This window comes from Brachycentrus maculatus, unplaced genomic scaffold (assembly GCF_059751285.1).
Source record: "Brachycentrus maculatus isolate JH-2025_06_01 unplaced genomic scaffold, ASM5975128v1 h1tg000116l, whole genome shotgun sequence".
NCBI lineage: Eukaryota > Metazoa > Arthropoda > Insecta > Trichoptera > Brachycentridae > Brachycentrus > Brachycentrus maculatus.
Genome location: NW_028280869.1, coordinates 901,319 through 921,756, shown reverse-complemented (window position 1 = coordinate 921,756; position 20,438 = coordinate 901,319). Strand labels below are relative to the sequence as shown.

The 20,438-nt window shown below is 33.4% G+C and overlaps 3 protein-coding genes across 3 annotated transcripts; 2 read left to right on the top strand and 1 right to left on the bottom strand.

Moving 5' to 3' along the window:
• Positions 1–209: 209 nt before the first annotated feature.
• Positions 210–4,839, bottom strand: Dpm1 (Dolichyl-phosphate mannosyltransferase subunit 1). The gene is made up of 5 exons (XM_088259331.1): positions 4,674–4,839; positions 3,799–4,009; positions 2,305–2,495; positions 1,515–1,598; positions 210–1,144 (listed from the first exon to the last, which is right to left on the bottom strand). The coding sequence occupies exons 1-5, from the start codon at positions 4,799–4,801 to the stop codon at positions 1,009–1,011; spliced, it is 750 nt and encodes a 249-aa protein (XP_088115457.1). The 5' UTR covers positions 4,802–4,839; the 3' UTR covers positions 210–1,008.
• A 455-nt stretch (positions 4,840–5,294) lies between these two features.
• Positions 5,295–7,557, top strand: kappaB-Ras (NFKB inhibitor interacting Ras like 1). Its single transcript, XM_088259334.1, has 2 exons — positions 5,295–6,134; positions 6,912–7,557. Exons 1-2 carry the CDS (start codon positions 5,769–5,771, stop codon positions 7,170–7,172), a joined length of 627 nt encoding a protein of 208 aa, XP_088115460.1. The 5' UTR covers positions 5,295–5,768; the 3' UTR covers positions 7,173–7,557.
• Positions 7,558–11,688: 4,131 nt separating this feature from the next.
• On the top strand, positions 11,689–18,705 carry Arp10 (Actin-related protein 10). The gene is made up of 6 exons (XM_088259340.1): positions 11,689–11,902; positions 11,993–12,145; positions 13,417–13,525; positions 14,807–15,059; positions 16,167–16,378; positions 17,006–18,705. The coding sequence occupies exons 1-6, from the start codon at positions 11,826–11,828 to the stop codon at positions 17,351–17,353; spliced, it is 1,152 nt and encodes a 383-aa protein (XP_088115466.1). The 5' UTR covers positions 11,689–11,825; the 3' UTR covers positions 17,354–18,705.
• The last annotated feature ends 1,733 nt before the right edge of the window (positions 18,706–20,438 follow it).

Sequence of the window (20,438 nt, the reverse complement as noted above, 5' to 3'; positions counted from 1 at the left end):
GTTTCTGAAGTTGTGAGTAGAACAAAAAAGCACATATTGTCATATCCATTTTTGCTTTCAGTCTTCGATAGTTTATCCCGTGTGATTGATGGCGTTCATCCTATTTATCACACAGGAATGCGAGCTCTTGTAATGGCCGCAAAAGCATATACATATCTTGGAAATTTAACAGCTATAGAAATTGGGAAAATAAGTCAAATATAAAAATGTTTGGAATGTATATGATAATATATTTCTTTAAAAAATCTTATTAAAGTAACTTGGTACATAAATAAATGACATGATATTGAAAATAATATTGGAAATTGGGCCATGGCACCATCAATAAAAGATTGTCAATGTGTCTTCTTAACTGATAGTTTTGATTGAAGTGTTGCGGGGAATATATGTTCCGTCTACCTTTATGCACCATTGGGTGCAGATAAGTGTTGGAAGAAAGTAGAAGTTATGGGGGAATACATATCAGCTGGATTCATTAATATTGTTTAATATTACAATTATATTACTGTTGACACGTCTGCCACAACAATATTTATAACATTTTCATAGTGTTTTATAATTTAAACACCGATACAACATTCAAAGAATTTGATCAGAAATTTACTTTGTCCCATACTATGGAGAACACCAAATGAGTTCCATCAAGGAAAATACATAGCCAAATTGAGAGCACAAAAGTATATATGGATGTCAGCTGTGGGGAAATTTTTCTCTTTCTAGCACAATTGCATTAATTATTTCATTATTTTCTCCATCTGGCTGGCAACACTGAACAACTAACTTCCAATAATTAGCAGTTGTTCCCGCCATAGCAATCTACTAGGTACCTAATACACTTCAATAAAAACACGAATTTGACAAAATAAAGAGTACTCTTTATATAAAGATTGCATAATTTTCATAAATCAGTGAGAAATGTTAATCACTTCAATTGCCTTTGTTACATCACTGAGCAACACTGATAATCTTATCGACTGTCCCCTGGCCATAACATTTTTATAAGCTAATTTAAGTTGTAGCAAAGAGATATAGCAACGCTTTAACAAACTGTATGATTTCTGAGCCTCCAAGTTTTGATTCCCCGTAAACTCGGTCAACAAATGTGATTGGGACTTCTCCAATTGTGTAGTTTAACTGGCGTGCTCTGCAGAACAATGTAAAATATAACATTATTTCAAATGCCTTAGTACAGTGCCTTATATTTACATTATCTGCTGCATAAAGGATTCAGCAGCTGTGGGTAGTTTGGTAATAAAGCTCTGTAACTTGTTTCCATTATCCATGGTCATAATATAATGAAACTATGTATTTATAAAAGAGTTATCAGCAAATGGATAATGGTAGTAGGTAGAAACAAAATAGATTGTGTCATTTTGCCACCTCTTTTATGATTATGCATAGCTCATGACAAATGAGAAATTCAAATCATTTTTTTTTTTTATCAAAGCATTTTGAAATGTATCCTCGGCCTGTAAAAACTGGTTAAATTATATGAATAAAAAAACACTTCTTACCTTACAATCATTTCCATTTGGAATACATAGCCTTTCGATACACAGTTGTTAATGATTTTCAACAATTTGTCTTTTTTGTATAATCTGAAAAAAATATTTGATTTTCAACCCTTATTAAAGATTCAGAATTATCATGATTGAGAGTAAACTTAATTTTAATGACCTAAGTAAACAAAATGGGCCTAATTACATTATTATAGTTTTTGAAATATATATACAGTATTATAGTTATTTAAATATATAAAGGAATATATGTGTTTACATTTTATGTGCTGGTTTTAACAGCATTGTTACCAAAACCATGAATATTCGTAATTTGTCGCCAACTTGCTAAAACTATTTTTATAAGCAAATTGTGCAAACAAAAATTATAAATGATTTGACATTATTGATATTTTGGACTGTTGTCAATACAAAGAGAATAATTTTATATGCAAGAGTGAAAATGGCCCATTCTTTGCTAAAAAAAATTATGATGGAATGGGACATTTTCACTGTAAAATAATATTGGATTTCTCATACTCTATATACAATTATATTCCAAAATATACAAATATATTTTGAAATATTCATAATATACACAAAAATGATATTGTTTTATGCTACCCTTGTAGAATTTTAAGTGGCTTAAGTACTTTTTAGGTAATAGGGGGGGGGGGACCATATAAAATATTCACGCTTACACATATTGCGCGGTTTGAAGGACCAAAGGTCATCATGAATTGAAACATATGATGCATTTTATGATTTAATAATAGCGAGTGTATGTGTATGTTATGTGTTGACTCACCGGAATGAGCCAGTAAGGTCTGAAGCCCGGGGCCTCAGGAGCAGCTGAGACAGGAAATTAGCTCCTCGACTAACAAGCTTCCTGCGGAAATCCCACCCACTTACACCACCGGAACCGACGTACCGGGTCCCGGAAACCACATCCAGATCCTCAGCCTGCTGTAAGACTATCATCTCCGGGATAAACTTGGGCTGTAAAAATCAAACAGCTTGAATATTTGCCGCAATTTATTCAGTTTATTATTCTAACCCTTATCTGCAGCCATAGTAGGGCATAGGGCACTACCTCACATTGAAGCGGTGTTATCTTGATCGCTCAACCTTTGGTGGTCAGTAAATGGAAAAAAATATCCAAACTTGAGAAAGTTTGCAAGAATTTACCTTTTACCTCCATGCAGTAGCGTTTATGATTAATGAGGTGTTGTTTTCTGAAGCCGGTCTTGTATATAGACAAGGAATGGTTTTTATAGGAAAATAAGCGCAATCGTCTTTTGCTAGCAAACTCGGAGAACATTGTGTTCATTATTATAATTTACTTAGTCAACTTGAGAATATTAATAAACTGTTTTGTATACTTGTATGTGGTTAAAATAAATAAACAACTTAAATTGATTGTATTTTCATTCGTTTGGCCCATATTTTATAATCAAATAAGTATCATCTAATATGGGGAATAGCATTAACACATTGGTTACAGCGAAGTCTGTTAAAGAAATGTAATTTGACACGGTCAGAATTAAATCGCATAGAAAGATTGATGACAGAAAAGAATCGATAATATTTTTGTATTATAGTGACACTTATCCGCTATACAGAAAAGCAAACATGACAAGAAATTAGGCATTTTTTGGATATGACATTGAAGGAAACCGAAATGCACAAAAATGTGCAACAATAAGGTTTCTGAGTCCTACAAATATGTGCACGCTGTAAACAATGTGTTATTTCATCAATTTAATAATATTTGACTATCCGGTATCCGGTTGGATATTAAGTTATTATCCAGCATCTGGCCAGAGAGTAAAATGCATTTTTTATTAAATGCTTGACATGGGCATCCGAGAGTTGTCAAAAGACGCATACAACCAATAATAATAATAATAATAAAACCCTTATCCGCACCCCAATGGTGCATAGGACACTGCTTCATATAAACGCAGTGTTATCTTGATTGTTTACACATGAAGGAAAGGTGATCAGCCCTCCGCTTCAGGTACCAGTCCAGGCTAATATTGAATAAATATTACAGTGAAAAAATCACTTATATTTATTTGACCCCCCCGGGAATCGAACCCGGGACCTCCAGAACGGTAGCCGAGCGTGCTGACCATTACACTACGGAGGCGGACAAAACCAATAAGGTTTATATTTAATATTGTTTTTCTTGAATACAAGCTTTAATGTTCTTAGTTTTCAATGTAAGCAGTTGGGTATTTTAGAAGGTTATAATAAAACGCTAAGTGCGATAACTTTGCAAGGCGTGAATTGTATTTACATGGTGACTTAGATCAGCATCCATAATGATGATGAAGTTTCCAGTGGCGTGCTGTATTCCATGGACATAGGCCGTTCCGAGACCCAGCTTCTTTTCCCGTGGTCTCAACACTATCTTCTTCTCTCCATAAATGTTTTGTAACCTCTTAGCCGCCGCCAGAGTACCATCCGGACTTCCATCATCAATTATTATGACTTCGTAGTCCACATTTCTGGAATACATCAATAAACAAAAACACTACAATATTTTATAATGCATTTGCTTTATGTAGTACACTGTTTTCCAAGGTAAGGCATCACGCCTCAGAGGGGTGTAGGGGGTGGGGCACCACGCTTCAGAAGTGGAATACGTCGCCAATTATCTGATTATAATTTACTTTTTGATTTTCAATTTGTGTTTTGTAATAATTTCAGTTATAATACAACTAACTAACCATCACACAGGGGTACGCAGAGAGAATAGGATGCCACACCACTCTGTCTTTGCAAATATTTTTCGCCTGTTCCCCATTCATCCATCTCCTCGTACATACCTGCCGATTATTTCGACTCACCTACTATAAAAGAGGCCGGTTTTTGGTTGAATGATCTGGCCTAAAACTTTTGAAAGACTATGGTGGGGCATGGCATAAAGAAGGTTGGGAAACTGCTTTTAGTACATAAAATATATTTATGTACTAAAGACATTAAAATCAATTATTTACAAATACTGTGTTATCAAATCATATGCAGTGGAAATTCTTCTGCACCATTGTCCTACTTCTGAGTCGTGAACATCCTCGCAATACAGTCACTGCAATGTGAATCATCAGGAAATAAAGATATTGAAATTTCCACACTACATAACTAAAAAAAATTAAAACAAAACAATCTTACATTTCATCCATATACTTGACAATGAGCCATATTATTATTGGCAAATTTTCTTTTTCGTTGTAAGTAGGGAGTAAAATGGAATATTTATTGTTATTTTTCGGTAATTTACACTCGCCAGAGTCCGCCATATCACCAACCTGCTGTCACCGGTGACAAATAGTTAACCTCAGATAAACACCAAAGATCAACTAATTTGTATGGCTTTTCACCCATCTCGAGTGTTATAGCCAGTGTCGAAAAAAGAACTTTTTTTAATTAGTAGATTACTGATTTAATTGAGAATAATAATTTCTCTTAATTTAACAAGGGACTCGCCGGCCCAAATCCAATTTAACAAGGGGTTCGCACGAGCCCCTCCGAGCCCCCTGCAGCCCACCGCTGCCCGGGAGCCTTCTTTTACAAAACATCAGGTTCCCGCCACCCAAGACGTCCACTGCTGCAAACCGTCAGCAGTTTTTGCCTGAACTTCAGGACGCGGATTTATCTTGGAAGGATTCAAAGGAGCTGCCAGCCAACAAAAGAACCTGGAGGCAGTTTGCGGAATCCATACGCTCCACGCTCCAAACTCCACGCTCCACAAATAGGGAGCGGATATGGTTAAGTAGTAGAAAGAAAAAGAAAGGCATCTCTTTATTATGTCGAAACCCTAGAATACCACAAATTAGAATACTAGAAACCATAAACTAAGTTTGTATTGAAAAATATATAATAAAAAAACATTATAACCACGTAATTCAAGTATGGAGTTATCAAAAAAACTTTTCACTCTAATGTTTTGAGATTAGAAAGAGAGCGCGTTTTCTTCACCTTACACACAAATTACTATTTGTTGTGATTTTGTGCTTTTGACAGCTGATTTTGGATTCTAGTCAGTTTCAAGTTTTTTGTTATTTTTTATACTAGATAAAACCCATATAGAAAAAAACACAATCAATAAATGTTTCTAGCAACTACAGTCGTCGTTCAAAAGTGCAATAAATAAGTATAGTGAAAATGATTACTATGAGTGCCACGACACGTTTTCTTTCGACAAACTAACTGTTTTTAGATTAATCATAATCTTTTGTTATTATTGTATTTTTCTATCGCTAAGCGATGGGAAAAACTAGTAAAGTTGTAATATGTGGAATGAAGAGTGTTGGCAAAACTGCCATTCTCGAGCAATTGATTTACGGAAATGTCACTCCTGCATCCGAGTTTTATCCAACGATCGAAGACATTTACGTGGCTAATATCGAGACGGATAGAGGCACCAAGGAGAGGTTATGTTTTTACGACACGGCTGGCCTGAATTCCCCAAGCATGGAGAATTCTTCTCCTTCTAACTTCCACGGACTACAGAAGCACTATATGGCCTTTGCGGATGGCTACGTCCTGGTATATGACACCTGTAAGCCGGAGTCTCAAACCCTGCTCATGTACTTGCACAAGGATATCGAAAAAAATAAAGACAAAAAAGATGTAAGATTATCACCTATATTCGCTATAACTATTCACTGTTAGTTATAATAGTAATGTTGCAGTGTCCATCATCTGTCCAGATGTATTGTTTACGTGTTTGTAATTTTTATCATCATGATTCAAATAAAAAAATCACAATGGTTCTTAGATATTTAAGAAATAAAACATATTTCGACCTTACTCTTGTAACTACGATATTTAAGTAGACTGCCCACATATAGTTGATCTTTGAATGAACCTCATCTTCTTTTTTTTACTCTTGAAAACTTCCCCACAACTAATGTTCAACATTATAGAAAGTTAATTTGAAAAAGAGTTAACTATAATTTAAATATTTATAACTTTTTTTAATCCCCGATTAATTTGTTAGGATATCTTACATTTAGGCAATCATTTTAAGGTTTGCAATTGAATAATTATGATTTTTCATAATTTTTCTCTTCTTCATTTTCAGATGTAAATTTTTTGTTGGTATCATTTCAACAAAAATTAACTTAACTCCTCTTAACAAAAACACAAACAATTTTTGTTTTTAATTTTTGTTTAGGGAAAAAAAAAATCAGACAACTTTTTGTTCTTTTGTAAAATTGGTTTTTCATAACATAACTCGTTTGCAATCTCACCAATATATGATGTTTACCAGTTTGAGGATGGGTGGCGGATAGATAAAACCATAATTGAGTAATCTTTTTTTAAAATTAAAGTTTTGTCATAGCTTTTTATTGTAAGTATATTTTGAGCATCAATTAATTATTTATAATCTTATTGAATTACCAGGCTACAATAATAGTGGTGGGCAATCGAACCGGCCAGCCAGACCCGAAGCTGGAAGAGAATACAATCAGCAAAGCGTGCAACTGGTGCACGAGAGAGAAGTTGCGGCACTACGATGTCAGCGCTATGGAGAGACTGTCTCTGTATGAAGCCTTCGTGTTCCTGAGCTCCAAGCTCAATCCGGCACCCACCAAGAGCAGCTTCCCGCAACTTCCGGCCCTCACCAAGCTGACACAGAAGGGGACTAATAGACCGGACTCATAGATACATCTGCACATTTAACTTCAGAAAAAATACAGGGCTCAAAATGAATCTAGGAAACAGGAATGCCTCACCGGTTTTTCCATGTTTTGATCCTTGCAATTATCACTTCAATATGTGAGATTCTTACAAATATTGGTATGGAAACCGAAGTACTCTTTGACAATATTGTAAAATCCTCCGAGACAAAGGGATTCCTGTAAATAAAGGATATGGAAAATATAAAATACTTTTATGGGTTAAATTTAATACTTCATGGGTGTACAGGTCTACTGTTATTTATTTTAATTTGGAGACTGTTTCAAACCTTATTAGGTATTCCATGAAGTTACACAAATTAAACGCCATCTCAATTATTATTTCCTATTCATTAGCACTTCTTGAGTTTTCAGACCACATCATGTCGATGATCAGTCATCGACATGATGTGGTCTGAAAACTCAAGAAGTGCATTAGCACTTCATTAGAATAGGAAATAATAATTGAGATGGCGTTTAATTTGTGTAAAAGCAGCGTCAGCACCAGCTTGATGATGGATGGAACAATGAATTCTGAAATTTCAGAATGATGTATTAAAAACACTTAATACTTCATGCAATCTTTAACTAAGACCTCTCTTATTTTTAAAAAAATCCTCACCATTTTTTTTCTTCTCGCTATAGTCTGGTTTACGAAAAAAATATTGCTGTAACTGAATACTGTTTATAGATTTATCCACTTCTTATTGATGGGTGGAAATGATTACAGTTAATTATTTACTAAGTATCACATCTTTATTGTGAAAGAAATCTGGTTTTCCATTTCAATTCGCTTTATGTTATAAAAATATGACAATTATGTAGGTACTTTTTACAGCGCATTTTTATACCCAATTATTAATTAAGTTATTTATTGATTTGTTTTTTTATATAGAGAAATTAATGAAGAGTTATATTTTTACAAAATTTTTAACGTTTGTTTCCTTTTGAACATAATTTTTAACCCAAACACCGTGGTCCTCTCAAACTTTTGTGAGCATCTAAGGCTTCTATAACCAACTTTTAACTATTGTTTGCTTAATATGTGGCTAACTAACTAACTTAGTAGCAGCTTATTCCTCATATTATTGATATCTACCCGAGGAGAAATTTCCTCTTGTGTACAAACTAATAGTTAAAAACTGTAATTAAATGATGATAACTTTAAGCAGATAAAATATATATTTAGATATATAATGAAGTAATCATTCGCACCATGTAACATAATATTACTTAAGTGTTTGTGAAAAAGACACAGTAAAAAAATATTTTTTACATATTTTATTTGATATCGTTGAAGACAGCACAATAATGATAAATAAGAATTTGAATTCTTGAATTTGAAAGCTTTGAAGCTTGAGTGAATAATTTAACATTAAAAAAAGTTTGAGACATATGTATCTGTTATTGTAATACAAATCAAGGGATCTCCACGAAGTGTGTGTTTAGTAAATAATAGATAGTAAGAATAAGAAATAGTAAATTTAGAGGTTCGTGGTGAGGATGACAAATTAGAGGCACGGAACTGAGTTGAAAAATGAAACACATATATATATATATATATATATATATATATATATATATATATATATATATATATATATATATATATATATATATATATATATTATTAATGCATAGTTTTATGTTTATTATATCTATTTAATTTTTAATATAATGACATTATAGAATATCAAAGTGGCATGAATATCATAATGTCCAGTATTATTTACATAAAATATTTAAATTTTAAGAAAACTATATTATTATTCCTGTACTAAGAATGACACCCTGCCTTTTATTAAAATTTTTTTAAAAGATGGAATTGTTTAAAATTATAGTTTAAGGAATATTTATGTTTATATGTAGATATATATATATATATATATATATATATATATATATATATATATATATATATATATATATATATATATATATATATATATATATATAAACATAAATATTCCTTAAACTATAATTTTAAACAATTTCTTCACATGTCAATAATAATAGTACCGATTGTGATATAATATTGTATGTCTAATAAAAAAAGTTATATTAGACCCATTTTGATTACTTGGGTCATTAAAATTAAGTGTACTCTTAATCATGATTTTGAATCTTCAATAAGGATTAAAATTAATCATAAAGACATGACAACATAATGTTCAAAGTACTTAAATCTTTATTATTTCAATTAATTAAAAAAAATATTTTATTGTTTATTTAACTTACTGTTAATTGCATTGCATAATGAACACAATGCAAACATAAGTCTACATATTTTAGGTGAAGGGTTTCACACAACTTGTGCTACATATCTTTACCTATCGCAAACTTATTACTATTAAATTGTACTTAAAAGTAAGAACTTTATAGAAGAATATTATATTAAGAAGACTTATAGCTTAATTTTTAAATAAGCTTCGTTTGTTTATGTTCTACAAATTATCATTTTGGATTTATAATATATTGGTTATGTAATATAATACGAATAAAAAGTTATAAACTATTTGAGTTTTTATGAGGTTGCACAGATCAAATTTTTGCACTACATTCGTATTCGCATTCGCTGAATTTTTTTTGGCTAAAAATCAGTTACTGTTCTGTGCCTTCGTGGATCTGCAGAAAGCGTATGATAAGGTTGATAGGATGAAATTATGGAGCGTGCTGGAAAAATATGGAGTAGACAATAAACTAATACAAGCAGTTGCTTACCTCTACGAGGGTAGCACAGCTATCTAGTATACGAGTGAATGGGGGCATTACATCATGGTTTGCAATATCCAAAAGCGTAAAGCAGGGATGTGTAATGTCACCATGGTTGTTTAATCTGTAAATGGACCATTGTATAAAAGAGATTGAAAGTATGGAAATCGGAGTGAAAATGATGTATATGACTGTTAGTTGCATACTGTATGCGGATGACGCCGTACTGCTAGCGAACGGGGCGGAAGATTTGCAACTAATAGTGTCAAGAATGTATGATGTATGTATGGAAAATGATCTGGCAATGAATGAAAGTAATTCAAAGGTCATGGTGTTTGAATGAGAGAAAGATATGACAGAATGCAAGATTATCATACACAATGAATCCCTGGACAGGTGCAAGAATTTTTATATCTAGGAAGCATGTTCACAAGTGATGGAAAAGTGGATAAGGATATTGAGAGAAGAGTGAATGCAGGGAATAGAATAAATGGTGCTTTGAACAGAGTGATTGCAAATAAAAATATGTCCATGGAAGCCAAGCTAGTGGCTCACAACGGCGTGCTGGTACCGACACTAATGTATGGGAGTGAAACATGGAACTGGCAAAGGAAGGGTGAAAGCAAAGTGAACGCTGGTGAAATGTGCTCCCTCAGACGAATGTGTGCAAAATCATTGTATGATAGAATTAAAAAACGAAGATATAAGAAAGGAATGTAAGGCTGAACAAGGAATAATTGAAAAGATTAGACAGAGTGCTTTAAGGTGGTATGGACATGTGGAGCGAATGGATGGCGAGAGAATGACTAAGAAAATATATGTGGCGAATGTGAGAGGGAAAACAGAACGAGGACAGCCGAAAAAGACTTGGCACAATCAGAACCTAAAATCTGGTGGTGTCAAAAGTCTGCGTAATCGGAGGGCATGTATGACTAAATGTATGGATGTGAAGGAGGCGAGGAGTGTATGTCAGGACAGAAGAGTGTGGCGTTCCATCCCTTCTGCCTACCCCTGCGGGGAAACGGCGTGATGGTAATAGTAGTAGTTCTTTTAACCCCTGAGTGGTGCATAAAAAACTGTATATCTCAATCCCATAAATAATCCGATATTTAAAGAATATAGTGAAAAATCACTATATTTTTACTGGGAATCAATTGTGAGAATATAATAAAATAAAAATTCCTAGTGGAGTGAACTAACTGTACATAGTGAGATTTTTTTAAGAGAAAAAACAACTATTTTAATTAAGCCTAACTAGGCTTTTTTTATTTTAGTGTTTAAACTTGTAAGATTTTAACAACTGTAATCCATTGGATTATCTACGTGGTTAGCGCTTCATAGTGATGTTTCTTTTATCATCCAAACTATAAACCCAAGTTCATATGATAGATAGTTCCCATTGTATTTTGCCATGTATCCTAAATTCCCACAATGCGAAGGAGTATATTCGCCTACTGAACAATTAAATAATAAAACTTGAGTGTATTCCTAATAAAATCGCCATTGTGAAACATTATTCAATTCAAATTTCGTGCTTAAATAGAAATTTATTATAGAGGTGTGTTTATGGGAGCGCCTCTATGCAAATAAATTAATTTACTTTGATGTGTACAGGCACCACAAGCTTAACTTCGGGATTACGTATCCTCGTTTCTCCAATACGAATAAGAAAAGGACAACAAATTGAGGTTTTTATACGGTCAAAAAAGAAATAGCGTATTTTGTAGGCCGCTATCTCTTCTTTCATCATACACAATTTGTAAATAAAAAGCTTACGATCTATATCACACAATCTATGCAATCCATGGTCTCGAACTGTCACTTTGACACGATTGACACATTCGTTTGTGGTTATTTGAAATAATATGTAACATTTTGGTTGTTTTATTAATTGAAACATTTCGTGAAATAATAGTGAATAACTAAAATGCCTCTTTATGAAGGAATTGCTCTTATTCACGAAAAACAGGCGGTAGTTTTGGATATCGGTGCCGCTTACACCAAGTAAGCAGAAATCGCCTTTTCTACCTACATACGTGTATTTTTGTAATAAATGTATTATGTAGTGACTGTATTTTTTTTTACAAATTACAGGTTTGGCTTTACCGGGGAGGCTTCTCCAAGATGTATCATTCCATCCGAGTACACGTGCCCTAAAACTAAAGAAGTGAAAAACGTTTTCCAATTTTCGTCTGTAGAGGAATTATACAATACTTTGGTAGAATTTATTCACATTTTATACTTCAGGTATGTGATAGACTGTTTCAAGTATACACAGTTTCCACTCTTATTCCAACTAGTTGACTCTTCTAATAATAAAGCACTTAGAAAATATTCACTCAAACAACTTTTTTTTTTAAATATGTCAATATTGTTCCCGAGTAATGAATACAACGAAATGTGTTAATTGAGATATTTACAAAATGATCTTCAAAACTAATTTAATGTAATTGGCTGCTATGCTGTTGACCTGGATATTGGGAACCATCAAAATATTAGCGAAAAAAATCATCTCACAAGATTTTCACTTTTTATGTATTTCCATATTGTTTGCTGGAATTTTACACATACAAAGTCAAAATTTGAATACAATTCTGGTATTTTCAGTTATGGATTCTTCTAGATTGACAACGATAAATGCCAATTATATAATTCCACAATTATGTTACGAATACTGTTGAACATTAAGAGATAAAAAAAGTTATCTTCCTCAGTGGTTAGCCACTATCCGCACCCCGTGCACAAAGGCAAGGCGATTAGTCTTGCGTTACAGGTACCGATCCAGGGTGATTTAAAAATATATTAGAGTGTAAAATGACTTTATTTTGACTTCCATCTCTCCCAACCACATCAACATGGAAGCAGACCTCTTTTACAGCTTACAAAATAATAAGTCTTATTTACAACATTTTTAGTGTCCAAAGACTTGTTCACAAATCTGGATTATTTCCAATTAGTAGTTATTTTTTATATTATTTTTTGACATCTCAACATAGATAAAGAAGAATATGGAAGTCTGGGCCCAGACTTCCATATTGATGTCAAAAAATAATATAAAAAATAACTCCTATGTGTAGATAATCCAGATTGTTGAACAAGTATTTTATTCAAAATGTTGTAAATAAATTAACTGGTCAAATTATAAGCTAAAATAAAAATAATTAAATGATAATCCAGGATCCGGACCTCACATAGAAACCTCACACAAAGAGTTTCTGCTTAGTAAAAAAGCTTCTTTAATCTCACCATAGATGTCCCTAGTGAAATTCTAGTGAGTTCAAGCACAATGTTTCGAATTTAAACAATATATTTAGAAGTTCCAAGAATTTGGTACTGTGGTTTTCAATCATGGGCAAAATTGGTGAATGTAACACATGTGTAAAGTGATCACTTAAACAAGTTTAAATAAAGATCGTGAGCCCAGTAAATGTCCAGACTTCCATATTCTTCTTTATCTATGCTGAGATGACAAAAAATAATATAAGTCTTATTGTTTTTAAACACAAATATTTTTCCAGGCACGTCCTAGTGAGCCCGAAGGATAGAAAAGTTATTATAGTGGAATCTCTTCTAAGTCCTACAATATTCAGAGATACTTTAGCAAAAGTCCTCTTCTGCCATTTCGAGGTAAGCATATCCTCTTATTTATTATTATAGTGGAATCTCTTCTAAGTCCTACAATATTCAGAGATACTTTAGCAAAAGTCCTCTTCTGCCATTTCGAGGTAAGCATATCTCTTATTTATTATTATAGTGGAATCACTTCTAAGTCCTACAATATTCAGAGATACTTTAGCAAAAGTCCTCTTCTGCCATTTCGAGGTAAGCATATCTCTTATTTATTATTATAGTGGAATCACTTCTAAGTCCTACAATATTCAGAGATACTTTAGCAAAAGTCCTCTTCTGCCATTTCGAGGTAAGCATATCTCTTATTTATTATTATAGTGGAATCACTTCTAAGTCCTACAATATTCAGAGATACTTTAGCAAAAGTCCTCTTCTGCCATTTCGAGGTAAGCATATCTCTTATTTATTATTATTTATTCAATATTACCATGGACTGGTACCTGAAGCGGAGGGCTGATCACCTTTCCTTCATGTGTAAAACGATCAAGATAACACTGCGTTTATATGACACAGTGCCCTATGCACCATTGGGGTGCGGATAAGGGTTTTAATATTATTGTTATAGTGGAATCTCTTCTCCTAGTCCTACAATATTCAGAGATACTTTAGCAAAAGTCCTCTTCTGCTATTTCGAGGTAAGCATATCTCTTATTTATTATTTTTAAATATGTGATTACAGAGTGGATTTAGAAAATAATTTAATGGAATTTATTTACAACAAGAATAATATAAGTCTTATTTACAACATTTTGAGTGTGTCCAAATACTGGTTCACAAATCTGGGTTATCTCCAATTATAGGAGTTAACATTATTTTTTGACATCTCATCAAAGATGAAAAAGAATATGGAAGTCTAGACTGTAAGTGGCATTTACGGGGCTGACGACCGTCATAGGCTGGTTTGAGTGATCACTTTACATACGTGTAACATTCACCAATTCTACCCATTAATTGACGACCACACTACTCAATTTCTTGAAACTTCTAGATATATTGATCAAACTTTACTATACGCGAGTTCACTAGAGACATCTATGGTAGGGATGAGGAATACTTTTACTAAGCAGAGACTCTTTCATTTGTATGTGAGGTCCGAATCCTGGATTATATTCACATACTTGAGAAACACTTGAAAATATAATTTTCAATTTTATTTTAGATTGTAATTTGACCAATTTATTTATTTAATGCTTTAAAGCATCCCAGGCTTCCATATTCTTCTTCATCTATGCTGAGATGTCAAAAATAATCCAACATTCGTATCATAATTGATGTCAGGTGTCCTCGGTGCTGTTTGCGCCTGCGCCGCTAATGGCCGCGATGACGCTGGGAGCGCCGAGCTGCCTGGTGCTGGAGCTGGGCCACGAGGAGGCGCTAGTCACGCCCGTGGTGCACGGCGTGGCGGTGCTGCGCGGCTGGGCGGCACAGGCGCTCGCCGCGCGCCACTTGCACCAGCGCCTCAGGGAGCTCCTCGACCAGGACAACGCCGCCCAACTCAACCTGCCCGAGAAGGTCATCGAGGACATCAAAAGTAACATAACAGTTCCCTTTTAAGTAGTACTTATACATTTGTGATTCGCTATAGCGCCTGTAACGACTGATGGTACTGGAACACTTGATGATGAGGAAGACGGAAAGCGCAATGTAGAACACATATTTATTTAGCCAAAGTAGTTACGTGTGGTGGGAAAAATATTTGTAAACATATGAAAGTCAATAAACTGCATCCCTCTGTTCATCCCGAATATTTATCCCTTATATGTATTATAATCTTAATTTCTATACATGAATACATAGACATACTTGCTTCAGTAAAAAAGTACATATATTCTAAGAAATTAATTCATACGTATATGGATTTTAATCTCTCCTAAAATATAAGACACTGTCTATCCACTGCCTAGGCCAAGTTGTTTTGTCAGTATTGAAATTAAAATGAAATATAAAATAAAACGTTTGAATAAACTATGTAATTTGGGAGGAACAGTGTCATTTTCGTAAAATATTACCTCAAGGGCGCTTATACAGATGGATAAAAATAATAGGATAATGATGATAATGATACACAAAAAATTAATTTATATTAAAATAAATTTTATATTATTATTAAAACGTCAATCAGTCTCGGGACGTCGAGTGGGCTGAGTCTATATGACAGGGAAAAGACGAACCGACATTTGTAACGCCTTCCGAGAGGAAGCCAGCCCACGAGGATCTCTCGATTCCCGTGGGCTGGAGAATGGCCAACGTGTTGGGCAGGACGCCTCCCTGAGCGATGATCGCGCTGGAGGGCAGCTTGTTGCGCTCCTCGTCATTGCCGATGGCCAACTTCTAACTTGCAGACTAGCATAGTAGCTTAACTTACTACCTTCCTCTACTCGGCTGTCCAAACTTAAAACACAGTAAGGAAAATTTTTTTTGTAGTACGTTTTTTTTGCATTTTTGGACTAAGTAGATTCTACTAAGTCCAAAAATGCAAAAATAACATACTACAAAAAAAATGTCCCTTACTGTGTTTTAAGTTTGGACAGCCGTACTGCCTACCCTAATTAATCCTCTCTGCACGCCACTGAACATAACATAAGTTGATGGTTAAAAATAATTACAAACGTATTATCAGTTATGATTACTATTTTAGTAAAAACGTGTTTTGTGACCACAATGGACCGTTCGGAGGAGTATGGTCGTGGCGCGCCTCCCGCACCGCCCCCCTCCGTGCGCTACCCTCTGCGCGGCAACACCACCATCACCGTGTCGGGCCGCACGCGCGAGCTCGCCGCCGAAGTCATGTTCCCCCGGGACAATGACAACCTAGCGCTGGGGAACATTATTCTGGACTCCATACTTAAGGTTAATTGTCTCTGATTATTTTACTCTACCTCCATTATAGCATAATAGTTAACGCATTATACTATTGTGCTGGAGATCCTTTAATTTTTCAGTCTAATACTTATTTCATATTACCCTAAACACGTTCCTACCTCTGTCATACGTATGCAAAGTGCAAACTGATCACCGGCGCCTGAATATAATTAACAATCCAGTAAAGATTGCATCAATCCAATGTACCATTTTGCGTGGATAAGGGTCAGAAGAAAACTCTTATAAATGGCAATATTGACATTATAGTGATGTTCAAACATCATACTTAGGTTTATGATTGAATTTATTAGTTTAAAGTGAAATCACGCAATGTATTATTATATTATTAGAAATTATGCAATACAAAAGAGGATCGACAAATGTAAATTTATGTAAATATGAAATATTGCAGCAATTTCTATAGATTTATTAAGCTGGTTATCATATATGAGACTGTTGTTTTAAGTCAGAAGATCGCCATTGATCAGATTTAGCTCTTTCTTCTAGTGGCATAAGTTCGGGTACGTTTTACACCATTACTCAAAATACCACACTTTTATTATTTAAATTAAAATTGAAAGTTGTTTTTATAGTTGTTCCATAACTGCTTTTTAGTGCCCCATTGATACGAGGAAGCCACTCTCGGAGTCCATTCTCCTCACGGGCGGGACGGCCCTGTTGCCCGGCATCAAGTCCCGTCTCAAGTCGGAGCTGGAGTACCTCATTCAGCAGCCACTCTACCGAGACCGTTTCTTCCCCAAGGAGTTTAAATTCCACACGGCCCCGGCCAAGGAGAACTACATCTCGTGGCTCGGCGGGGCTATCTTCGGAGGGACGGATCTCATCAACACCCGCTCGCTGTCCAAGGACACCTACGTGAAGGACCCTCGCGTTCCGGACTGGGCTAACCTCATCGATAACACTCTCCCGGAGCAACATCAGAGAGTGGGGATCACATTGTGAGAAGAGGACTACTTCTAAGTGCGAAAGGAATTTTCTCATAGACTATTGCACTCGATTCACACAGTACTTGGAAGATAACATAGTAATTCTTTTTAGATTATGTTTATGTTCGGATATACTCAGAATTACTACAAATACATCTCATTTTCAATTGAAAATTGATCACAAATCAGGGCTGTCTCATACTCAAGAACAAGTACTAGTACTTCAATACATTACATCTAATGTACATACTTGATACATACAAAAGTAGCGGTATCAAGTTCTTTTTACTTAATGCATCCTAAGAACAGTTCAGTGTACATTTCCAACACCAAATACATATATGTATACATATTTGGTTAAAACATCTTCTAAAACTCTCCATATACGTATTATTTTTATATAAGACTTTTATCTAAGTAAAATAATAATGGTAATGACACCTTTTTTCACTAATCAGTAAAAAAATACAATTGTATTTTTTTTAGTATTAATATTATAATGGTAAGAAGCGCCAATAATACACAATATACCGAAAACAATATCAGCATCTAAACGGATGAAAATTTAAAAAGTTTAACCAAAAAAGTTCTCTTGTAAGAAGATGATTATATTTTTAATTTAAGTTTTACTTAGTAAATACCTCTATTTATTCAAATCTATTGTGACACGTGTTTCGACACATTCCGCATAATTTTCAAACACTGGATGGGGTGTTTAAAAATAATGCGGAATGCACCGAAACACATGTCACAATAGATTTCAAGAAAAAGTGGTATTTACTAAGTAAAACTTGAATTTAAAATAAATAGATTTTACCACAAAGTGACTGCCAAATCATATTTATGAAAGATGGTTACATATAATTTTTATTAGATAATTATAAAACATTTGCTATGTAAAACCTTTTAAGATAATTTCATTAATTAATTCGACAGTCACTATATAATATAATAAATCAATCTGTTTTGAATTTAAATATTACTATTTCTTAAAATTATCATTGTCAAACACCGTTGTTTTTTTAATAATGATGCTAAATGCATCGAAGCACGTGTCACAATACATTTGAAGAAATAGTGGTAGTGACCAAGTAAAATTTAATAAAAAAAAAACCTTCTGAGATCTTTCATCATCTAGTAATGGAAATTATACTGGGTAATTGTTCTTTTTATTTAAGTATATTTTGTCAAGAATATGTTTTAAGGTGCTTTTTTTGTACTTGAAATGGTTCTGTCATGCTGGCATTTGTAATTTTATATATCACCTAGTTATATGTTTTTTCTTTAAAAAAAAATAATAATGTTGACATATTTAAGTTATTACATTGATATATTTTTATGCAAATGCATGAAAGAAAAAAAAACAACTAAAATAATCATTTAGAAATTTCCAAAAATAACTCCAAACTTTGCATGACATTTCTGATTTTTATTAAAACTTAAAATGTGCATAAAGTATCAAAAATAGGATATCAATGTCCCATCTTGTTATTTATTCTATTATATAACTATTTTTATTCTGCTCACTGCTCTGAATTATTAAATTTTAATAGCACAAGTGCCTAGTTTTGTCTTAAAATTGTAAAAAGTAATTAACATAGAAAATTATAAATTGCATACATAGATAGGATATAAAAAAAAGTTCTATTGAACCTATGTATCTATCTATCTATGTATCTATTAGTAAAAACAGAAGTACACATTGCTGCGAGTACTTCTGTATTGTATTCTTGTACACCCCATAATTTATTTATGTAGTGTTGACTATTTCAGCTTATTATTATTATTTTTAACCCTCAGATATTTGTCTGTAATTTATGTACATACTAACATTTTTATATTTTTCAAAATAAAGTTGCTAAATTGCTGAAGGGAACTTTTTTTCAAGAAATTGAATTCACAAAGCTACTAAGTCTTGAACCATGTTTATCGATTGCCATGTCCTTTGCCATTCAGATGACGATAGGAGATATAAAATGCAGCATCAATAACAAATAAGTAGGTGTGTCATTAAAATCAACAGGGTATGAATGTTTTGAGCAGATGTGGATGAATAATTCTTCTTCTAACCTTTAACGGTCCATAGGCCCTGCAGCATATCCAAGTAGTGTCGTATTCATCATTATAATTAATGAATAACGTAATCTAGAAGGCAAGTCCTGAGTCCTGAGTCAGGTACCATCACAGATAATAAATATTAGAGTGAAAATTCATTCATATTTATTACTGGGACACAAAGTTTTCACACATGGGAGGGCACATGTGATATTATGTGTTATATTCGGTAATATATTAAGCTACATAATCAGTTGTGGGAATAGAAAAGAAAAATCCAATATGTGTATATATAAATTATATTTGTTTCTCTTGTATACATTGTTCAATGAGTACATTTCAGGGCGATATTAAGGCACAATGTCGGGTGTAAACATATGACAGTATATAGATAAAAAAATTATTGGAATAATGCTTTCATACAATATATGTGGTTGAATAATCAAAACAGCTCACATACTAAGCACAGATGGGGTACCTGACATTTTAAAGTACACATTTCCATATTTTAGTGGAACTGGATTCTGCGAGGTTTTTGTAAAAGTTGTAATTACGGGTCTATCTATAAGTATAACAAGAAATTTGCAAAATAATAAACAAAGTTGCAAACCAATGATTGTTAAAGTAATAGTAGTCTAATATGGAATACCAACCCAAAACTAAACATTATAGGTACATACACACATATGTAAACCTAAAATCATAAACAACTAGATATTAAGTGTACCGAGAACGAGATGAGTTAGTGAAAATATTTATTGATTTGCATCTCCAGTTTGCTTTAATACTGATACAGTTTCTGTGCTCAATATGGGAAAATAATAAAGGGTCAAGTTCTGAGAAAGTCAATAAGGTCTGAAAATTTATCATTTGAAAAGGGAAAACACATTATGTCATCCTTGTTTCAAAAAGGTATAACTAATGAAACCTATTTATTATTGGGAAAAAAATCACCATGTATTTACATTTTTACAGTATTTACTTTTAAGAATTAAGTTAGTATGTTCGGTTTTTGGATATTGGTAAGTGGGTAAGTATTATTTTTG

Coding starts and splice junctions, on each gene's coding strand:
- kappaB-Ras (XM_088259334.1), top strand. CDS start 5,769: ATGGGAAAAACTAGTAAAGTTGTAATATGTGGAATGAAGAGTGTTGGC. Junction 6,135..6,911: donor AAAATAAAGACAAAAAAGAT/GTAAGATTATCA, acceptor TTGAATTACCAG/GCTACAATAATAGTGGTGGG.
- Dpm1 (XM_088259331.1), bottom strand. CDS start 4,801: ATGGCGGACTCTGGCGAGTGTAAATTACCGAAAAATAACAATAAATAT. Junction 1,599..2,304: donor GACCTTACTGGCTCATTCCG/GTGAGTCAACAC, acceptor TATTTTTTTCAG/ATTATACAAAAAAGACAAAT. Junction 1,145..1,514: donor CAAATGGAAATGATTGTAAG/GTAAGAAGTGTT, acceptor ATTGTTCTGCAG/AGCACGCCAGTTAAACTACA.
- Arp10 (XM_088259340.1), top strand. CDS start 11,826: ATGCCTCTTTATGAAGGAATTGCTCTTATTCACGAAAAACAGGCGGTA. Junction 11,903..11,992: donor ATCGGTGCCGCTTACACCAA/GTAAGCAGAAAT, acceptor TACAAATTACAG/GTTTGGCTTTACCGGGGAGG. Junction 12,146..13,416: donor ATTCACATTTTATACTTCAG/GTATGTGATAGA, acceptor ATATTTTTCCAG/GCACGTCCTAGTGAGCCCGA.